Genomic DNA, 18,967 nt, shown 5'->3' on the forward strand with positions numbered 1-18,967 from the left:
GCGCTTTAGTTCACCTGCAGATCATTTGGCTATGCACCCTGGGCCATATTCTGAGTAACGTTACGATGGAGTATCTCAGGATACTCCATCGTATCTCTCTTTTTTGGCCAGTGTATCTATGCGAGTGATTCTTAGAATCATTTTCGCATAGAAACGCTGAAGATCCGACATGTGTAAGTCACTTACACTGTCGGATCTTAAATGTAATTACTCCGCCGGCCACTAGGTGGCGTTTACGTTCAGGTCTCATTTGTTTATGCAAATGAGCCTGATACGCCGATTCCCGAACGAATTTGCGTTGCGTAACCATCGCTTACGTCGTTTGCGTAGGCGTAAGGTTACCCCTGCTATATGAGGGGTAACCTTACGCCAGTCCCACGTAGGCCATGTTAAGTATGGTGTCGGGTCCGCGTCGTGTTTTCCCGTCGGGTACGTCGTTTTACTAAGTCGTTCTTGAATACGACTTTACGTCAATGACGCACACGTCGGCGTCATTGACGTTTTACTCCGAGAACTGGAGCATGCGCACTGGGCTATTTTAAGCCCGGCGCATGCGCAGTTCGTTAGAATCGGGGGCGCGCTTAATTTAAATAGAAGCCGCCCCCTTGGATATACGCGGGGATACGCCGGGCCAATTACACTCCGCCGCCCCAAACTACGGAGCAAGTGTTTGGGGAATACAGCACTTGCTCCTGTAGGTTGGGGCGGCTTACGCGCCGCCCGCCTACTTTATTTAAGAATATGGCCCCCTGGGTGTATCCTAGGATTTATGGACTTTCACTTATATGATTTTGTGAACACTTTTTAAACGCTGCATTCTTCCTATTTACACTTTTGGATAATTGTTAATAGTTGCTACTTTCCTGATGACAAAAACATTTTCTTTTGTGAAATGCATTACTGTAGTTTAATAAGAGCAACCAAGATATCACATATCTGTATACATATACCGTACATATCTGAAGCAGTCAACATAAACAAATTATAAGAAAAATTACTCTTCACCACATCCAATTTTTTTTCTTAGAACATGTCTTATACTGTACTGCAAAAGCCAGCAAGCATGCATCACGTTTCCCATATTAACAGCTATGGGCAAACCAGTGGCAATGAAGCCAACCCATGAAAATGCCTTTTTGTGGAGTTCACTTTTGCTTTAACACGCCATGATGGGGAATCAGGGACTTTAGAGCCATTTCCAGGATCACTGCTTGGTCTTATCGAAGAAATATAAAACTCATTGCCACCCTAATTTGTAAAATTTGATTTAAGTTTACCACCATCCAAAATTCAGGATCAACTCAACGTTACCCCTTTCTTATATTGAGTATTCAATGCTTCATCTCTGTCAAATTTTTCTGTGTTTAATTTTGGGAGATTACTTCTAGTTGTCTGTGTGTTTGACAGGTTTTAGACAGAATAGATAGTGACGGAAAATCGACCTGTTAATTGTGCGTTCGATGGACATCAGACAGAACAGAAAGTAAGGGAAAATCTCTGTGTGGGGACACAAAAACACATTTCCTAGTATAGTGAGCAAGCAAGGTTTGGCCATGATTTTATTACAATCCGTTTCCCTATGAGGAATATTTTTTTTTCACTTCCTGTCTTGGCAATGAGTATCAGGCAGAAGAGGAAGTAAGGTAAAATTGTATTAATAGGGAATTTAAAAATCAGGTAGTGCTTAGATATTCCAACTAAAGAAATATTTTGGGGAAAGTTGGGTGATAAAAGCACTTTGTAGTTAACCAAACTGCACGGACCTGGCACTTTATTAAATCTTCTGCATCTTCCTTCCACTTTGTACAGTGGCCCTTTAAAATAATTACATATTGTTGCTTTGCAGTCTGAAATGAAGATAAACACAGTTTTTGTTTTATCCAGCTGTATTTAAGTGCAACTTATAAGTTGTAAAAAAGATTACTTGTAAACTCAATCAGGTGTAGCTAATCACCTGCTCAATGACACGCAAAACCATTTAACTTTCAACTATGATCATTTTGATTAGCTCAGCATGAAAAGAGCTTTCCTGGAGTAAACAATCAACTATGTGTGGCAAGGCACTGTCAAAAGATCTCCAGAAAAAAAGTTGTGGACAGGCACAAGTTAGGAGATAGATAAAAAAATATTTCAAAGGCTTTATCAATGCCTAGAAGCAGAGTGAAGTCTATTATTGAGAAGTGGAAGGTATTTGGTACAACACAAACCCTCCCTGGATCAGGTTGTCGCTCAAAACTGGATGAAAAAGCCAGAAGGAAACTGGTCAGAGAGGCTACCAAGAGGCCTACAGCAACTCTGAAGCTGTTGCAGAAACTTATAACAAAGAGTGGTCATTGTGTGCATGTGACAACAATATCACAAATTCTTCAAAAAAGTGGCTTGTATGGGAGGGTTACAAGAAAAAAGCCACTCCTCAAGAAAGGTCACATGCTGGTGAGCAGTGGGAGGAGGCCCTACAGGTGGTACCAGTCTGCTCTCTGAATGTGTCCCATAAAGTGTCGCAATTGTACTTACTGTTGAGGGTGAATTACACCCCCCATAGGCTGTTTGCTATGGGGCTGCGGCCCACCCCACTATGCACCAGGTGTAAAAGGGATCACTGTGACTTGATCCACCTGCTGTGGAGATGTCCGAAGCTTCACCCATATTTGAAGGGGGGTAGTGGACACCATTAACAGGGTGTTCCAGGTCTCATTGCCTACAGATCCAAAACAATGTTTACTCCTTATACTGGAAGAGTTGGAATGGGAAGAGGGCACTAGAGTGGCAGCAATTAGGTCTCTATTTTTGGCTCGCAAGCTTATAATGTCTCATTGGATATCGGAGGAGCCTCCTAGTCTGAAGGAATGGATTAATACAATGGGGGATATCCTCCGGAAGGAGAAAGTGATATACCAACATTGGGGGTGCGCCCAGAAGTTTGAGAAGCTTTGGGGATCGTGGCTGGATGTACCGGGCTTGGCCCCAGTGGACCTGGTCACGGGTAGATTGCTAGGCCTGGATACTTGAATTTGATGTTTGTAATGCAATTGGGCCCCATATGCGGTAACCCTTCACGGTGGGGGTGGGTAAGTGGTGCAGTATTTTGGTTTATTTTGTTTGAATTTGTATCAGACTGTAGCCTCGATGTATGCTTTCTACTTGTGCTTCAATAAACTTTTTTTCTGGATAAAAAAAAAAGAAAAAAAAGAAAGGCCACATGCAGTCATGAGCTTTACCAAAATGCATCTTGAAGATTCCACATGGCCACATGGAAAAGGTGTTATGGTCAAATGAGACTAAAATGTAATTATTTGGCCTCAACACCAAACAATATGCTTGGCGGAAATCCAATACAGCTCACCATCCAAATGACACCATTCCTACAGTAAAGCATGGAGGTGGTAAAATCCTGTTATGGGGATGTTTCTCTGCAGCAGGGACTGGAGCACTTGTGAGGATAGAAGGAAAAAAATGGAGGGGGCAAAATACCATCAAATTCTTAAAGGAAAATAATCTGCTGCCCTTTGACAGAAAATTGTGAATGAGAAGAAGGTTTACCTCTCAACATTACAATGATCCAAATGACCACACAGTGGTTGAAGGAGAAAAGGGTAAATGTCTTTGCATGGCCTAGTCAGAGCCCAGACTTAAACCCCATTAAAAATCTGTAGAGTTACTTGAAGACTGCAGTCCACAAATGGTTACCATCAAACTTAACTGAACTAAAGCAAATCTGCAAGGAAGAGTGGGCAAATATTGTAAAGTCTAGGGGGCAGATGCTCGTAGAATTGCATGGGCGCAGCGTATGGGAGATACGCTACGCCGCTGTAACTTACTTTTTGAAGCTTCGAATCCACAAAGAATTTGTGCCGTAAGTTACGGCGGCGTAGTCTATCTCTCGCGGCGTAATGGCGCGCAATTCAAATGCAGCGAGTAGGGGGCGTGTTTCATTTATATGAAGCGCGTCCCCGCGCCGAACGAACTGCGCATGCGCCGTCCCTAAATTTCCCACCGTGCATTGCGCTAAATGACGTCGCAAGGACGTCATTGTTTTGACGTGGACGTAAATTACGTCCAGCCCGATTCACGGACGACTTACGCAAACATTGCGTACGCCACCAGATAGCAGCTTTAACTATACACCGAAAAAAGCCGACTAGAGACGAGGTAAAGGAATGCGTCGGCCGCTCGTATGTTCGTGGATCGTCGGAAATAGCTAATTTGCATACTCGACGCGGAAAACGACGGGAACGCCACCCAGCAGACGCCGAAGAATTGCATCTAAGATCCGAAGGCGTACGAAGACATACGCCTGTCGGATCTAACCCAGATGCCGTCGTATCTTGTTTTGAGGATTCAAAACAAAGATACAACGCAGGAAATTTGAAAGTACGCTGGCGTATTAGTAGATACGCCGGCGTACTCTCTTTGTGGATCTGCCCCTAGATGTGCAAAGTTAGTAGAGACATATCCCAACAGACTAAAGGCTATAACTAAAGCAAAAGGTGGTTCAACAAAATACCGACACAAGGGGTAATCCTTTTTCCTTTTTCTAAATGATTCTGTTTTTGAATTCCTGGATGTTTTAAGCTGCACTGAGTAAATACAGCTGGATAAAACAAAAATGGAGTCTGTCTTCATTTCAGGCTGTAAAGAAACAAAATGTGATTATTTTAAAGGGAGCATAATACAGTAGTCATTCAATACAAAGTACACAGAATCCCCAATATAAGTAAATCAGAGCTAGAAAATCTGTGTTAGAAAACCCAATAGCTATTATCCCTTCAAGAAGAAAATTGTAATACTCACTCATCTTGTCACCTTCAAGTCTTGTCTTCAAGGCAGCTGCAGACTAGAAAAATAAATCGAATCAAAAGTGCGCTAAACAAAGATATTGATATCCATCATAGCATAGGGCAAAGCTACCCAATCAAAACACGAACATGTGCAAATGCCAAGAATCACAGAGCATTCCCTATTAAAAACATAATTCTGCGCTGTCACACGGCGCAACTGGGACTGGCCACAGCCTAGCAGTGAAAGTGTCAGGGAAGTAGTGGCCAGTGAGTAGCTGAGGTCCCTGTTTGGTTAAAATTTCTGCTTGGTTTTCTGGGGCCTCATTTTGTGTCTGAAGAGATTTCAAGTCACAACTGGTTCTGAGAGAAAGTGAAGGTGAATCCATTTTAATAAGGACAGCAATTAAAACTTCAAAGCAAAACTGCAGCAAAAATTTCAAGAATAAAATAAATAGCACCTTAACAGTTAAGATAATGCAATTTACCGCAACATTTTGCTTCCCTCCTGAGATTTCCCTTGTGGTCCTCGATCTGATGGTCCGTGTCATTCAAACCACTTTCTCTAAGCTCAGGTTGTCCTGGGCCTGTCCCCAGCCTGTGACTGGACAGTGAAAAGAGAAGCAGCATAGTAATGAACTCATGTTTCTGTCGCTCTAATTTCTCTTCCTATCAGCATTCCTCTTTTCAGCCGATAAAATGATTTTCTATACTGAATTGTTGTTCTTCCTGTGCCGCACCAATTCTGTCAAATTCAGGATTACACTGCTTGCAGTTAAAGCGTTTGGTACCCCAACACTGCTGTACCATGTACTTGTATGAGAAAGTATCCTGTTCGCCTTGTATTGCTTCCTTTATGTGAAACCCGTTGTGTTCCTGCTAGTCCTCTTGATTTTCTACTAAAAACAGACCACAATAATGCCGCGTACACACGATCGGTCAAACCGATGAGAATGGTCTGATGATCGTGTGTAGGCCCCATCGGTTATTTATCCATAGGTTAAAAAAAAGCAATCTTGTTTTAAATTTAACCGATGGATACCTAACCGATAGAAAAAAAACAATCGTCTGTAGGCACGTCCATCGGTTAAAAATCCACGCATGCTCAGAATCAAGTCGACGCATGCTTAAAAGCATAGAACTTCATGTTTTTCAGCACGTTGTTGTGTTTTACATCACCGCGTTCTGACATGATCGGTTTTTTAACCGATGGTGTGTAGGCACGACTGACCATCAATCAGCTTTATCGGTTAACCGATGAAAACGGTCCATCAGACCGTTTTCATCGGATGGACTGATCGTGTGTACAGGGCATAAGCTTTTGAACCATGTGATCGGCTGTGTCAAATCACAAGTCACATGTAAATACGGAACTGCTGTGAATCGGCTCTCTTCGCCTCACACTGTGTGGCAAGGAGTGCCGATCAGTAGGATCTCCTCGCAGGGGAGACCTGGGCAGGTAATCAGGGCCCTGATCATCAGTTCCCTGATTACAGAAAAGCCCCAGCAGTGCCCATTAGTGATGCCAGTCAGTGCAACCTTTCAGTGCCCAAAAGTGCCTGCTCATCAGTGCTGCCCACCAGTGCCTCCCATCAGTGCCCATCAATACTGCCCATCAGTGCTCCCTATCCATGCTGCCTATCAGTGCTGCCCATCAGTGCCATATATCAGTGCTCATCAGTGCCACATATCAGTGCCACATCAGTGCGGCATTTTAGTGCCTCATCATTAGTGCCACCTAATGAGTGCCGATAAGTGCCGCCTCATCAGTGCCCATCAGTGCAGTCTCATCAGCGCACATCAGTGAAGGAGAAAATGGCTTTTCTTCATCATACATCACGGGACACAGAGCAGCCATAGTAATTACTATGTGGGTTATAGGCCACCTTCAAGTGATTGGACACTGGCATAATCAAAGACAGGAAGTTCCCCCTTTATAACCCCTCCCATACAGGGAGTACCTCAGTTTTTTCACCAGTGTCTAAGGTTCTTACCTCAGACAAAGATCAGTGCCATAAGAGAGCTGGTTCAGGTAGTCAGAGTAAAGAAGAGTCCTTTCATTTGCCTTTGCATGAGGCTGCTAGGGAAGATGGTGGCTTTGTTCAAAGCCGTTCCCTGAGCCCAGTTTCATTCAAGACTGTTACAAAACAGTATCCTGTCTGCCTGGAACAAGAAGATTCAGGCCTTGGATTACCCTATGCCCCTGGCTCCAAGTGTGCGCCAGAGTCTCAGGTGGTGGTTGATAACCAAGAATCTGCAGAAGGAGAAATGCTTCCTACGGTTACTTGGAAATAGTAACGATGGATGCAAGCCTCTTGGGCTGGGGAGAGGTCCTGGAAACAACCACTATCCAGGGGAAGTGGTCAGAGTCTGAGAAGAGCTTGCCCATCAACATCCTAGAGATTCGGGCAGCACGTCTGGCTCTAAAGGTCTGGACATTCAGATTACGGAATTGTCCTGTCAGGATTCAATCCGACAACGCCACATCAGTGGCCTACATCAATCACCAGGGCGGCACCAGAAGTCGCGCAGCCCAGGTAGGGGTGAACCATATTCTGAGTAGAGATCTGGCAGGCAAATTTCTTGAGCCGCCAACAGTTGCTCCCGGGAGAATGGTCTCTACATCCCGACATTTTCCAGTGCCGTTGTCCATAGCAACCGTCCAAGATCAGCACTGCCGTCATGCCCCTGCACCCCTGCTTTTTTTTATTGCATTTTTTGTGCATGGTGTAGGCAGAGTCAAAGATGATACATTAGCTTTCTCCATTTAAGGCTCTTTTTTTACTTTACAGGTATTAGCAATTACATTTGATATATGTAATACTAACTTCTAACCACTTAAGGACTGTGCCTCTTTCTGAGATTTGGTTTTTACAAGTTAAAAACATTATTTTTTTCTAGAAAATTACTTAGAACCCCCAAACATTATATATCTTTTTTTTCTAACACCCTAGAGAATAAAATAGCATTGTTGCAATACTTTCTGTCACACTGTATTTGTGCGGTCTACTTTTTGTCAGACCGTATTTGAGGTCTTAAAGGGTCACTAAAGGAAAAAATTTTTTTAGCTGAAATGACTGTTTACAGGGCACAGAGACATAATAGTTAACTGATTCCTTTTAAAAATGATTAAAAATAGATAAAAAAACAATCATATAATGTGCCTGCAGTGTAGTTTCGTTTTTGCTGTTGTTTGCTGGTTCTCTGATGTACAGAGAGCCACTAGAGGGCAGTCAGCCAATAGAGAGCAGTGATACTTTGTCTAAAACTCCTCAGCACCAATCCAGTTTCGTTTTACACACAGCTCCTTGATTAGTGACCACCGTGAGAAATCTCCCAGTACTGTGGTTATCAGGAAACAGGCAACCAGGAAGTGTCCAGAACAGAGAGGATTTACAGCAACATCAAAGCAAAAACGAACCATGAGCACATGAAACCAGGACTGCAGCAAGGTAAAGGAAGCTATTTAGCTAAAAAAAAAAATTCCTTTAGTGACCCTTTAATTTCTATTTTTTTTTTTTGTATAATCAAATTTATTATTTTCAACAGAAGAAAAAAGACACACACATGTTCAACGGAAAGTTGTCGATAAGCAGAACTAGCGACCACGCAGGGTCTCATAGGCTTCTTCTATTTTTTTTTAATAAAAAAATAAGACAACAGTAAAGTTAGCCCAATTTTTTTATATTGTGAAAGATAATGTCACGCCGAGTAAATTTATACCCAACATGTCATGCTTCAAAGTTGCGCCCGCTCGTGGAATGGCGACAAACTTTTACCCTTAAAAATCTCCATAGGCGACGTTTAAAAAATTCTACAGGTTGCATGTTTACAGAGGAGGTCTAGGGCTAAAATTATTGCTCTAACAATCACGGCGATACCTCAAGTGTGTGGTTTGAACGTATGCTCACGTATGCATCCGCTTCTGCGTACGAGTTCGACAGGACGGGGCTCTTTAAAGCGGAGTTCCGGCCACAATTTCACTTTTTAAATATAAATACCCCTGTAATACACAAGCTTAATGTATTCTAGTAAAGTTTGTCTGTAAACTAAGGTCCGTTTTGTTAGGTTGTTACAGCATTTAGACACTTTATAAAATAGAAATTTACTGGGGCCATCTTAAGTGTGGGCATCATGAAGCCAGACTGTATGACTTCCTGGATTTCAGCCTTGCAGATCTCGTACATGCTCAGTGCTGCACAAGCAGTGTAATAGGTTTCAGATCAGGTTTCAGCACCTGTACTGTCCGAGTCACATGATTCTTCGAGACTGGGGAGTGCACAGACTCCTGGAAAGTTACACCCACTACATTCCCAGGAGTCTGTGCGGTGTAGGTTAGGAAGCTTAAAGGGTCACTAAAGGAATTTTTTTTTTTAGCTAAATAGCTTCCTTTACCTTGCTGCAGTCCTGGTTTCATGTCCTCATTGTTCGTTTTTGCTTTCATGTTGCTGTAAATCCTCTCTGTTCTGGACACTTCCTGGTTGCCTGTTTCCTGATAACCACAGTACTGGGAGATTTCTCACGGTGGTCACTAATCAAGGAGGTGTGATTACTGTGTGTAAAACGAAACTGGATTGGTGCTGAGGAGTTTTAGACAAAGTATCACTGCTCTCTATTGGCTGACTGCCCTCTAGTGGCTCTCTGTACATCAGAGAACCAGCAAACACCAGCAAAAACGAAACTACACTGCAGGCACATTATATGATTGTTTTTTTATCTATTTGTAATCATTTTTAAAAGGAATCAGTTAACTATTATGTCTCTATTCCCTGTAAACAGCCATTTCAGCTAAAAAAAAAAATTCCTTTAGTGACCCTTTAAGCACCTAGGTGCAGGAAGAGGGAAGATTAACTATTCTGCCTAGCAACAACACTTTGAAGGCATCTAAAAAAAAAAAAAAAAAAAAAATTCTTAAAGGACTAATGACATTTTTTTAAAACTACTGATGTAATGTTATATTTATGGGTGGAACTTTAAAAATTATATTTTTTCTTATTTATTTTATTTATTTAAAATAAAAACATTTTTGGGTCACTTTTATTCCTATTACAAATCATGTAAACATCCCTTGTAATAGAAAAAAGCACGACAGGTCCTCTTAAATATGAGATCTGGGGTCAAAAATACCTCAGATCTCATATTTGGACTAAAATGCAATAACAAAAAAGTAATTCTAAACAAAAAAATATAAATAAATCCCTTTAAGAGCCGACGTATTTCTGTGGCGGGCGGTCCGTAAATGGATATTAAAACTAAGCTTTTTTTTTTGAGTTTCTTAGTGAATTTGTTCAATCAACATACTATATCCTGCCCCCATAGTGTTTAGCAATAGGAGGACATGGAGGAGGAGGGAGGGCAGGAAGTGTCATCTATCACAGTGTATTGACTCTATAGTCACATGGGCTGCAGAGGAAAAATAAGTAAATGAGGAGTTTAGAAGGGAACTGAAACTGGAGCATGCTCAGTATATGACAACAGCAAAATCTTAGGCTACAATGGGGACACAGAGAAGATGAGAGGAACAGCTGAAGGCAGGATCAACCAGGTGTATTTCATTCTACTCAACAATAATGCTTTAGTGCAGTGGTTCTCAGCTCCTGTCCTCAGGGCCCACTAACAGGCCAGATTTTAAGTACTACCTTGGATGCATACTACAATACTGAAATCACTGAGCAGAAAATTATATCACCTGGGATGTATTTCATTTATCTTGCAAACCTGGCCTCTTAGTGGGTCCTGAGGACAGGAGTTGAGAACCACTGCTTTAGTGTCTTTGTGAGTTTGCAAACTCTGTTATATAACATGTTATGAGAGTTTTTCATAACATGTAGGGGGCAGCTATGGAAGGCTGCCCCCTACTTTCAATACCACCCTACTATCTTACCCATATATTACAATTAGGTGAGAGTGATTGGGACCTTAGTTGTTCCCCCTCTTTTCTATGTTTTCTATAACCGTTATTACCTTATTACTATGGCATTTCTTTCTATTATAGATACCTTCACACTGTGTATCTGCTCCTGATGAGTGTTAAAGTGAACACGAAACGCGTAGAGCCGTTATATGATGATTTGTCACAGTGTATATGTTCAATATCTGTGTGACGGATCCTGTCCCACACTGAGTGCTTCCGTCAGTAATACCGCTTCCTCTAGTCTGACCATCAGAAAGATATGATTATTACAGCTCCATGGAATACAAGTCTAGCCGGAAATAGCTTGTAGCATCTAGCAAGGTTTATTAACAGAAACAGACTTTTTATACACTTTTAACACAGAGGGTTACATAATGAGGTAGGCCTGACTCATGGATACTCCCCCCTCCCCTCTCTCAACACCTTTAGCAGACAACTATAGAATTAGCATGTTAATTAACACAGCAAAGCCCAGGTGACCAGACAGTCCGTCTCCGGAGGTCAATGTGATCAGCTATTTCAATGTTAATGTATTGTTCAGAATTAACAACTAATAATAGTCTTTGGGCAAATCCAAGAAAGCAGTCTCTCAAAAATGTAACAAAAGATTCATATAGCAATAACAAATAACAGGGTGAATGTGGCAGAAAAGGTGCCTGCAGCCAGTGTCTGCGACAATCTGCATTTCAATATTCTACTTTAATGAACCAATATATTATTACCTTCTTGTTTATAGGTTACCACTACAAAGCCGGTTCACATATCTAAGATTTATTACTATGGTTGTTAACCTGAGATAAATATGTACTATCATATACTCTCTAGATTTTATGTACTGAGACCCACAATCACTATACATTACCATGTGTGTTATGTTGGACTAATCATGTACTATTATGTAATATCTAGATTGTTATCATTGAAACCCATGAGTATTACCACACTATCTTATTATGTATATGTCATGCCCTCTTTGTTTTAATAAAACAATTTTTTACTATATTTTGGTTCATATAATTCAGTAATGTGCTTCAATCAGTCCCACCTTTTAGTTTTTCCATTCCAGTTATCGGGGATGGAGGCATATATAGTTATTGCCTCGATTCAAAGTCCCAACCTTAGCCTTAGGCTCCTTTTCTCAGACGGCTATACAAGTCAAGCCGAACACCACTTCTGTATAGGTAGGACTGCTGTCTCCTATTGCAACAATTTTGTAGCTGTTAATAACGGCAATTGAATTAAACTATTTACAACATGAACAGTCCTCAGTTTACCCCACACTCACTCACCGTGGGCCTTCACTTAACAAGCTCCCAGTTTCTCACTAGACTTCAGATCCACTAGCCACTGGATCCCCTGAGTTCTTCTACTTTAACACTCAGTATCCCCTGCTGTCCGGTTGGGTCCCTGGCTTGGTACTCACAGATACTCCCCAAGTTTCACCCCCGCTGACATGTTAGGTCCCTGGCTTGGCACTTACTGATGCTCCACAAGCGTCAGCTCTGCTATCACGCTGGGTCTCTGGCTTGGCACTTGTTGAAGTTTTCCTACTTCTTCACCGTTTTCAGCTGGTGAGAAGTCTGCTCTAGTACTGGCCTCGGCTTACTCACTGTAGTCTCCAATAACAAGGTGGATGGTCCCTTATTGGCGACAGCTTCCCTTCTACCTCCCACCACAACTGGTTCCCCTGCCAGTGGAACTGTTACGTCTGGTTGGAATACAAGCCCGCAGTCCCAACTCTACTCTGTTTTTCCTGCTTCTGGATAGGCCCTCAGACATCCTATCTGCCAGATGTCCCAGGGATAGGCCTTAGGTTTCTGGCCTAGCAGCCCAGGGCACTACAACACACGTCCACCCAGACAGCCATCCAGGTGGCACAGAACAACGATCACCTTACTCCATCCAAATAAATAGGTTCTCCCTGCAGGCCAAGGGACAAAATAAAATCCCTGCCCATTGGCTGAGGCACCCCATTCATTCCTAATCTGTCCTTGCAATGCCCTTGTTTTATCTAATTTCACCAGCTACAATGCCACCTAGTAAAAGAAGAGAGAAGGGCTGCAATTCCAGAATTAGGGGGAAATCAATTGACCGCCTAACAATTGGCCAAAGCAACTATCGCCTGGCAACTAAATTTGATAGCAACCCTGCCTAAACATCAGGGTGCTACATAGATTTCCTTTGAATTTTGTACAAGACAGCACTATAACTGTATGATGACAACCAGAGCATCGTGTATATTATTTCCCTTTTTTTTTTTTTTTTTGTACTTCTTACACCTCAAAAAATAATAAAAAATACCAAGAAAAAAAAAAAGAATTAGCTTTGGCTAGAGTAGGGCAAGGTCTGTATCCTGTTGAAGAAACCAAACAGGAAGTGCATAGCTACTAACTGTTCCTCATTTAGAAGGATTCTTCCTCTTTTGCGACTAAATCTTTTTTGTCCGATGTTGTGTATATAAAATCATACTAACGTAAAGATACTATGTACCTACCACATGTTATACTACAGTAAATACAGTAAAGGCCCCTTTCTCCCTAAATCTACTTGAGACTCACAGCAAATATTGTTTTGCACATTGTACCTTTTAGTGTTTGTACTCTACCCCAATGTACTATACATCATTTTGTTTCTGGACAGATATTGCTTTATTTGGTAGCAAATTTAAATACAAATTTAAAAAAAATAGGTAAATATTTGAAAAAAAAAAAAAAAATCTAGTTTTCCAATGCAGTATTAGTGCATTCTCACCTACTGACCCTCCAAAAAACAAAAGCAAAGTCTGCTGATTAAAATAGTGCAATTTTTATGTAACATATCAGAATAGTGAAGCTCAAACTGAAAATATGCCTTAAACTTTAGGAGACCTTTATTCATCTTTAGATACTAAATTGCGGGTGCTTAAAAAAATGGTTTGCATAAATGGTAGTTTATCATTAAGATAAGATCAATGTGTGTTGGGGAGGGCACAAATTAGCATGGCAATGACAATGAATATTCTTACATAAGCATTTGAGGCTTGCGCAGTAAATGCATATGTCATCTAGATCACTGATTGGTTGCTAGAGGTTACAGCACATCATCTCCTCACTGAAGAGGGGCATGATATACATATCAATGGTGCCTTTATTTACATATCAATGGCGCTGGCCGCTGCTATTCAAATATGAATGCACCCGTTATTTGCATATGAATGACGGTTATTTACATGTAAACACAGGGTCTGCAGGTGAGTTATCAGTACACAACAATAGGGCAGAGCTGGGCAGCATTATCAGCAGCATTTTACACTGAGATATCAGGACACAGCACAGGACTAAAAACTTCAAGGGACAAGGGAAATTAAACTTTGATAGTTGGCAAGTATGAGGCAGCTGCTTTGGGCCCCACAAAAATGACAGGGCCCTTTTGTCCCGCCTTAAAGACGCCCCTGATTGCGATTACAGTGATCTACTACAAATGCTGGGTAGAACTATAAGAAAGGTTTAGAAAATTACCTCTCAGCTCCTGGGTTTAATGCTGGATACTGGCTGTCACTGACAGCTGGCAGTTCCAGCCTAATCCCCCACCTGCAGGAGCCACTGATGCCTGGTGTCTTTTAAAATGGTGATGGAAAAAATAGCCACTGCCCTATTAGGCCCCATACACACGGTCGGACCAAACCGATGAGACTGGTCCATCGGACCGCTTTCATCGGTTCACCTCTGAAGTGGCCGTACGGCCTGATATGTGTACACACCATCAGTCCAAAATCCGATCGGGTCAGAACGCGGTGACGTCAAACACACGGCGTGCTGAATAAAACAAAGTTCAATGCTTCCAAGTATGCGTCGACTTGATTCTGAGCATGCGCGGGTTTTGAACCGATGCTTTTCTGTACTAACCATTGGTTTGGTCCGATGGGGCAGCGGTCCATCGGTTCGGTTTTGAAGCATGTTTAGAAAATTTGGACCGAAGGAAACCAGACCGATGGCCTATACACACGGAATGAACTTCGGTTCATTCTCATCGGACCAAACCGACCGTGTGTACGGGGCCTTACTGTTATAAAATGGCAATGGGGTCTCCGATGATTAATTATTAAAGTGTATTCGTACAGTTTGTACTCCTGCGCTGACCTTAAAATATAAATTAATATGTATATATTCGTGACATTCATACACCAGCTCTTGTGAATCGTTATCTCTAAGGCCCCATACTCACGACCAAACATGTCTGCTGAAACTGGCCCGCAGGCCAGTTTCAGCAGACATGTTTGGTCGTGTGTGGGCGCGAGCGGGCCGAATTCCAGCAAACATTTGCCCGCCGGGCCTTTTCCCAGCAGACAAATATTCCTGGACTTGTTTTAAAACAGCCCGCTGGAATTCAGCCCGCTCGGACATGTACGGTCGTCAGTACAGACCTACCGTACATGTCCAGCCGCCCGCCGTGCCTCGCATGCGTCGAATGACTTCGACGCATGCGTGGAAGCATTTTAAAGGCGGGCCGCCCACGTCGCCGCGTCATTGTCGCGGCGACACCGCGTCATCGACGCGGCGACACCGCGGACACGCCCCGCGTATTGTTTACGCGCGGACTTCTGTACGATGGTGTGTACAACCATCGTACAGAAGCCCTCTGGCAGACATGTATGGTGAAAACGGTCCGACGGACCGCTTTCACCATACATGTTTGTCCGTGTGTACCCGGCCTCAATCTGTGATACATTCACATATATAGAAACAAAATGTAAAAATTATATAAAACACAAAATATATGAACCCCCTTCTCCCCTGCAAACTCTTAAGCGCGTCTGCGCTATTAATCAAAATACGGAACTATAAATACACTAAATAGTCCAGTGCAATCGTGCATTAATACAATGTCCTCAAAAAGCGTGCCTCCAGTAAGTGCAGGAATTTGTGCCTTGCTGCAAAAAAAAAATTTGTGACTTTGCCACCTTATAGTGTCACCACCACCTCCTATTGCGCTATGCTCTCACCAGATTCAAAAAGGTAAACTGCATATAATCATATGGTGTACGGTTTCCTCTTCTGGTTCCCGAATCTCTGCGCTCCAACTCTCTATGGGTTCTCTTATACTCCCAAGAAGAAAAAAGGCCCATATGGTGTAGTACGTTTTAACAAGTTTTATTCATGAAACATTAAAAACAAATTTTACACTCACATGTTCCTGTGCCCAAGCCGGCACTAGCCTGTCCAGCGTCACTGCTACCTTCCCGGCGTGCATTCCAAGCCTTAACCGTGGTGCGTTCCAGCGGACAAAAATGCCTGTGCGGTATCGTTCCAGGGGTCAAGAATCGTGTGGCGGGGGTACCACACATCTTTTTCACGCCACACGATTCTTGACCCCTGGTTAAGGCTTGGAACGCACGCCGGGAAGGTAGCAGTGACGCTGGACAGGCTAGTGCCGGCTTGGGCACAGGAACATGTGAGTGTAAAATTCGTTTTTAATGTTTCATGAATAAAACTTGTTAAAACGTACTACACCATATGGGCCTTTTTTCTTCTTGGGAGTATAAGAGAACCCATAGAGAGTTGGAGCGCAGACATTCGGGAACCAGAAGAGGAAACCGTACACCATATGATTATATGCAGTTTACCTTTTTGAATCTGGTGAGAGCATAGCATAAGAGTTTGCAGGGGAGAAGGGGGTTCATATATTTTGTGTTTTATATAATTTTTACATTTTGTTTCTATATATGTGAATGTATCACAGATTTAGAGATAACGATTCACAAGAGCTGGTGTATGAATGTCACGGATATATACATATTCATTTATATTTTAAGGTCAGCGCAGGAGTACAAACTGTACGAATACACTTTAATATTTTGCACAACTGCACCACCTGGTGGAGTACACCACAACTGCAGCAGACCAAATAATTTAATTTATATTAACACGTAATATTTAATATTTATTTGCGCCGGTACAACCACTCACACCCAAGATGATTAATTATTGTGTTTGGAAATTCCAAAAGAAAATCGGTAATGAAAAAAATGGGGGGTCAATTTTATGGTTTTGCGTAACTGCCCTGGTTTGGCATGGGTATTTTGTTTGCCTGGATATTTTTTGATAAAAAATGTCCGCCTTTCTCATCACAGAAAGTTGAGTGTTTGCAAGTGAGAGGAAATCTCTTCGAAGTCAGCTGAAATCCCCATCTAGGCAGTTTTCAACAGGACAGCTGCCCCCATTGGAAGATTTCCCCTCATCTCTTGTTCCAGTGACAACTGTAAAATTATACATTTCTCATAATTTTCTGTTTCAATGATGATAGTCACCATGATGAGTGAAGAGGCGTTTTTGGGATTTTGGATTTAAACACACAGGGTGACTTAAGAAAGATTTGTGAAATACAACCAAACACAAGTGGAATAAAACAATTAAATAATTTGAGATATAGTGTTGCAGTACTGTAGACCTACCTGAGCATCCAACATTGTAAGCAATTTTGCTTTCTCTACTTTGTTGCTATCTTCCTGGTTGTTGTGTATGGATAAACTGTGGATTTGGAAGGACAGCTGGCCAAGATCAATATCAGAGGTTACGTTTTGTAGTTGTCTGGAATTAGTTGGGCGCTTTTCTGCAGCTTTCGGTTTCACAGTTATTGAAATTTCCTGTAAAGGGAAGAACAATATATTTTTTCCTGCTTTTCTAATTTTTGTCTATTTGTTATAAAGAAAGAATATAATAGGACAGTGTTTCAGTAGGATGGGACAGTCTCTTGCTAGTCATTCTGTACTCACAATATAAAGTGAAGGTAGATCACATATATTCTTTCTGAATGATCAAGGGTTTATATGAGTATAAGGCTACTTTCACACTCAGTCGCTTTACAGGCACCATAGTGCTAAAAATACCGCCTGCAAAGTACCTGTATAGCGCCTCTCCTGTCACTCCAGTGTGAAAGTCTGAGGGCTTTCACACTGGGGCGCTGGCACTGGCAGGACGCTAAAAAAATTCCTTCAAGCCGCATCTTTGAGGTGCTTTAGGGGCAGTGTATACACCGCCCCTAAAGCGCCTCTGCTTATTGATATGCAAGTGCTTTGGATTACAAGCATTCTCCTGAAACGGATTATGCTCGTAATCCAAGGTTCCACTGTATTTATATAAGGATGTTTTCTGATGGTGTCACCATTGCATCCTGCTTGCAAAATGTGTGTTGAAACAGCCAACTGTAGTCTTCCTCGGAAGCCTGGCTGAAAACACAGAACTGCAACTGGGAGACAGGGACAAGAAGTGTAGTCACCCTATAACAGGAAGTGCCTATACAAAGACCTTCATGGCAAGGTTAGGTAGGATAACATGGAAGGCATGGCATTAAAGGATAACCTGATATTATTTTAATTAAAGCTGCAATAATAAAAATGAGTTTAAATTAAATGTACCTGTGGGTTGTAAAGGATTTTTTTCCCCCCCTAAATAGCTTCCTTTACCTTAGTGCAGTCCTCCTTCACTTACCTCATCATTCAATTTTGCTTTTAAATGTCCTTATTTCTTCTGAGAAATCCTCACTTCCTGTTCTTTTGTCTGTAACTCCACACCGTAATGCAAGGCTTTCTCCCTGGTGGGGGGAGGGGGCGAGCAGGCAAGTCAGGACACTCTCTACTTTGCAGATAGAGAAAGGCGCTGTGGGCATTCTGACACTCCTGCTCGCCCCCGCAAGAGGCTTTCTCTACACTAGGAAGAAAGCCTTGCATTGCTGTGTGTAGTTACAGACAGAAGAACAGGAAGTGAGCATTTCTCAGAAGAAATAAGGACATTTAAAAGCAAAATTGAAGGATGAGGTAAGTGAAGGAGGACTGCACTAAGGTAAAGGAAGCTATTTAGGGAAAAAAAAAATGTTTTCCTTTACAACCCCTTTACGTTTCAATGAGATTTGAGTTATTTGGTTTACATAATCTTTAATGCTGAGTGTGCAGTGTTGACACCTTTCATTACAGATTCCTAGACAAGCCATAAATTGACACAGATAATTATACTTATAATCAATTATTCAGCAACAGCACCACTGTTTCTTGTGTGACCTGTCTGATAGAATGAAGTGGAGCATGCACAAATAAAACATATCTCAAGGCAAAATAAAAAATAAAAACATGCAGTACATATCTGCAACAGTCCCTACCTGCGTGTTTCGTCCAATGGGACATCAATTGATGTTTAAGATTGAATTTAGACTTTCTGATCTCGGATGTATATGGACTATGACAGAATGGCACGGCTGGGCACATCAACGTATATGTACACGCTATTTTGTAAACGCTATAAATTTT

The 18,967-nt window shown here is 42.0% G+C and overlaps 1 protein-coding gene across 1 annotated transcript in view; it reads right to left on the reverse strand.

Annotated features, from left to right (window-relative positions):
* Positions 1–18,967, reverse strand: part of LOC120927818 (uncharacterized protein C3orf38 homolog) — a 33,741-nt gene that overhangs the window by 11,154 nt on the left and 3,620 nt on the right. Inside the window, exons 3-4 of the mRNA XM_040338737.1 lie at positions 17,120–17,311; positions 4,792–4,834 (exon numbers count right to left, since the gene is read on the reverse strand). Of these exons, the coding sequence (XP_040194671.1) occupies positions 4,792–4,834; positions 17,120–17,311 (235 nt within the window). The remainder of the gene's footprint in view (positions 1–4,791; positions 4,835–17,119; positions 17,312–18,967) is intronic.

This window comes from Rana temporaria, chromosome 2 (assembly GCF_905171775.1).
Source record: "Rana temporaria chromosome 2, aRanTem1.1, whole genome shotgun sequence".
Classification (NCBI taxonomy): Eukaryota; Metazoa; Chordata; class Amphibia; order Anura; family Ranidae; genus Rana; species Rana temporaria.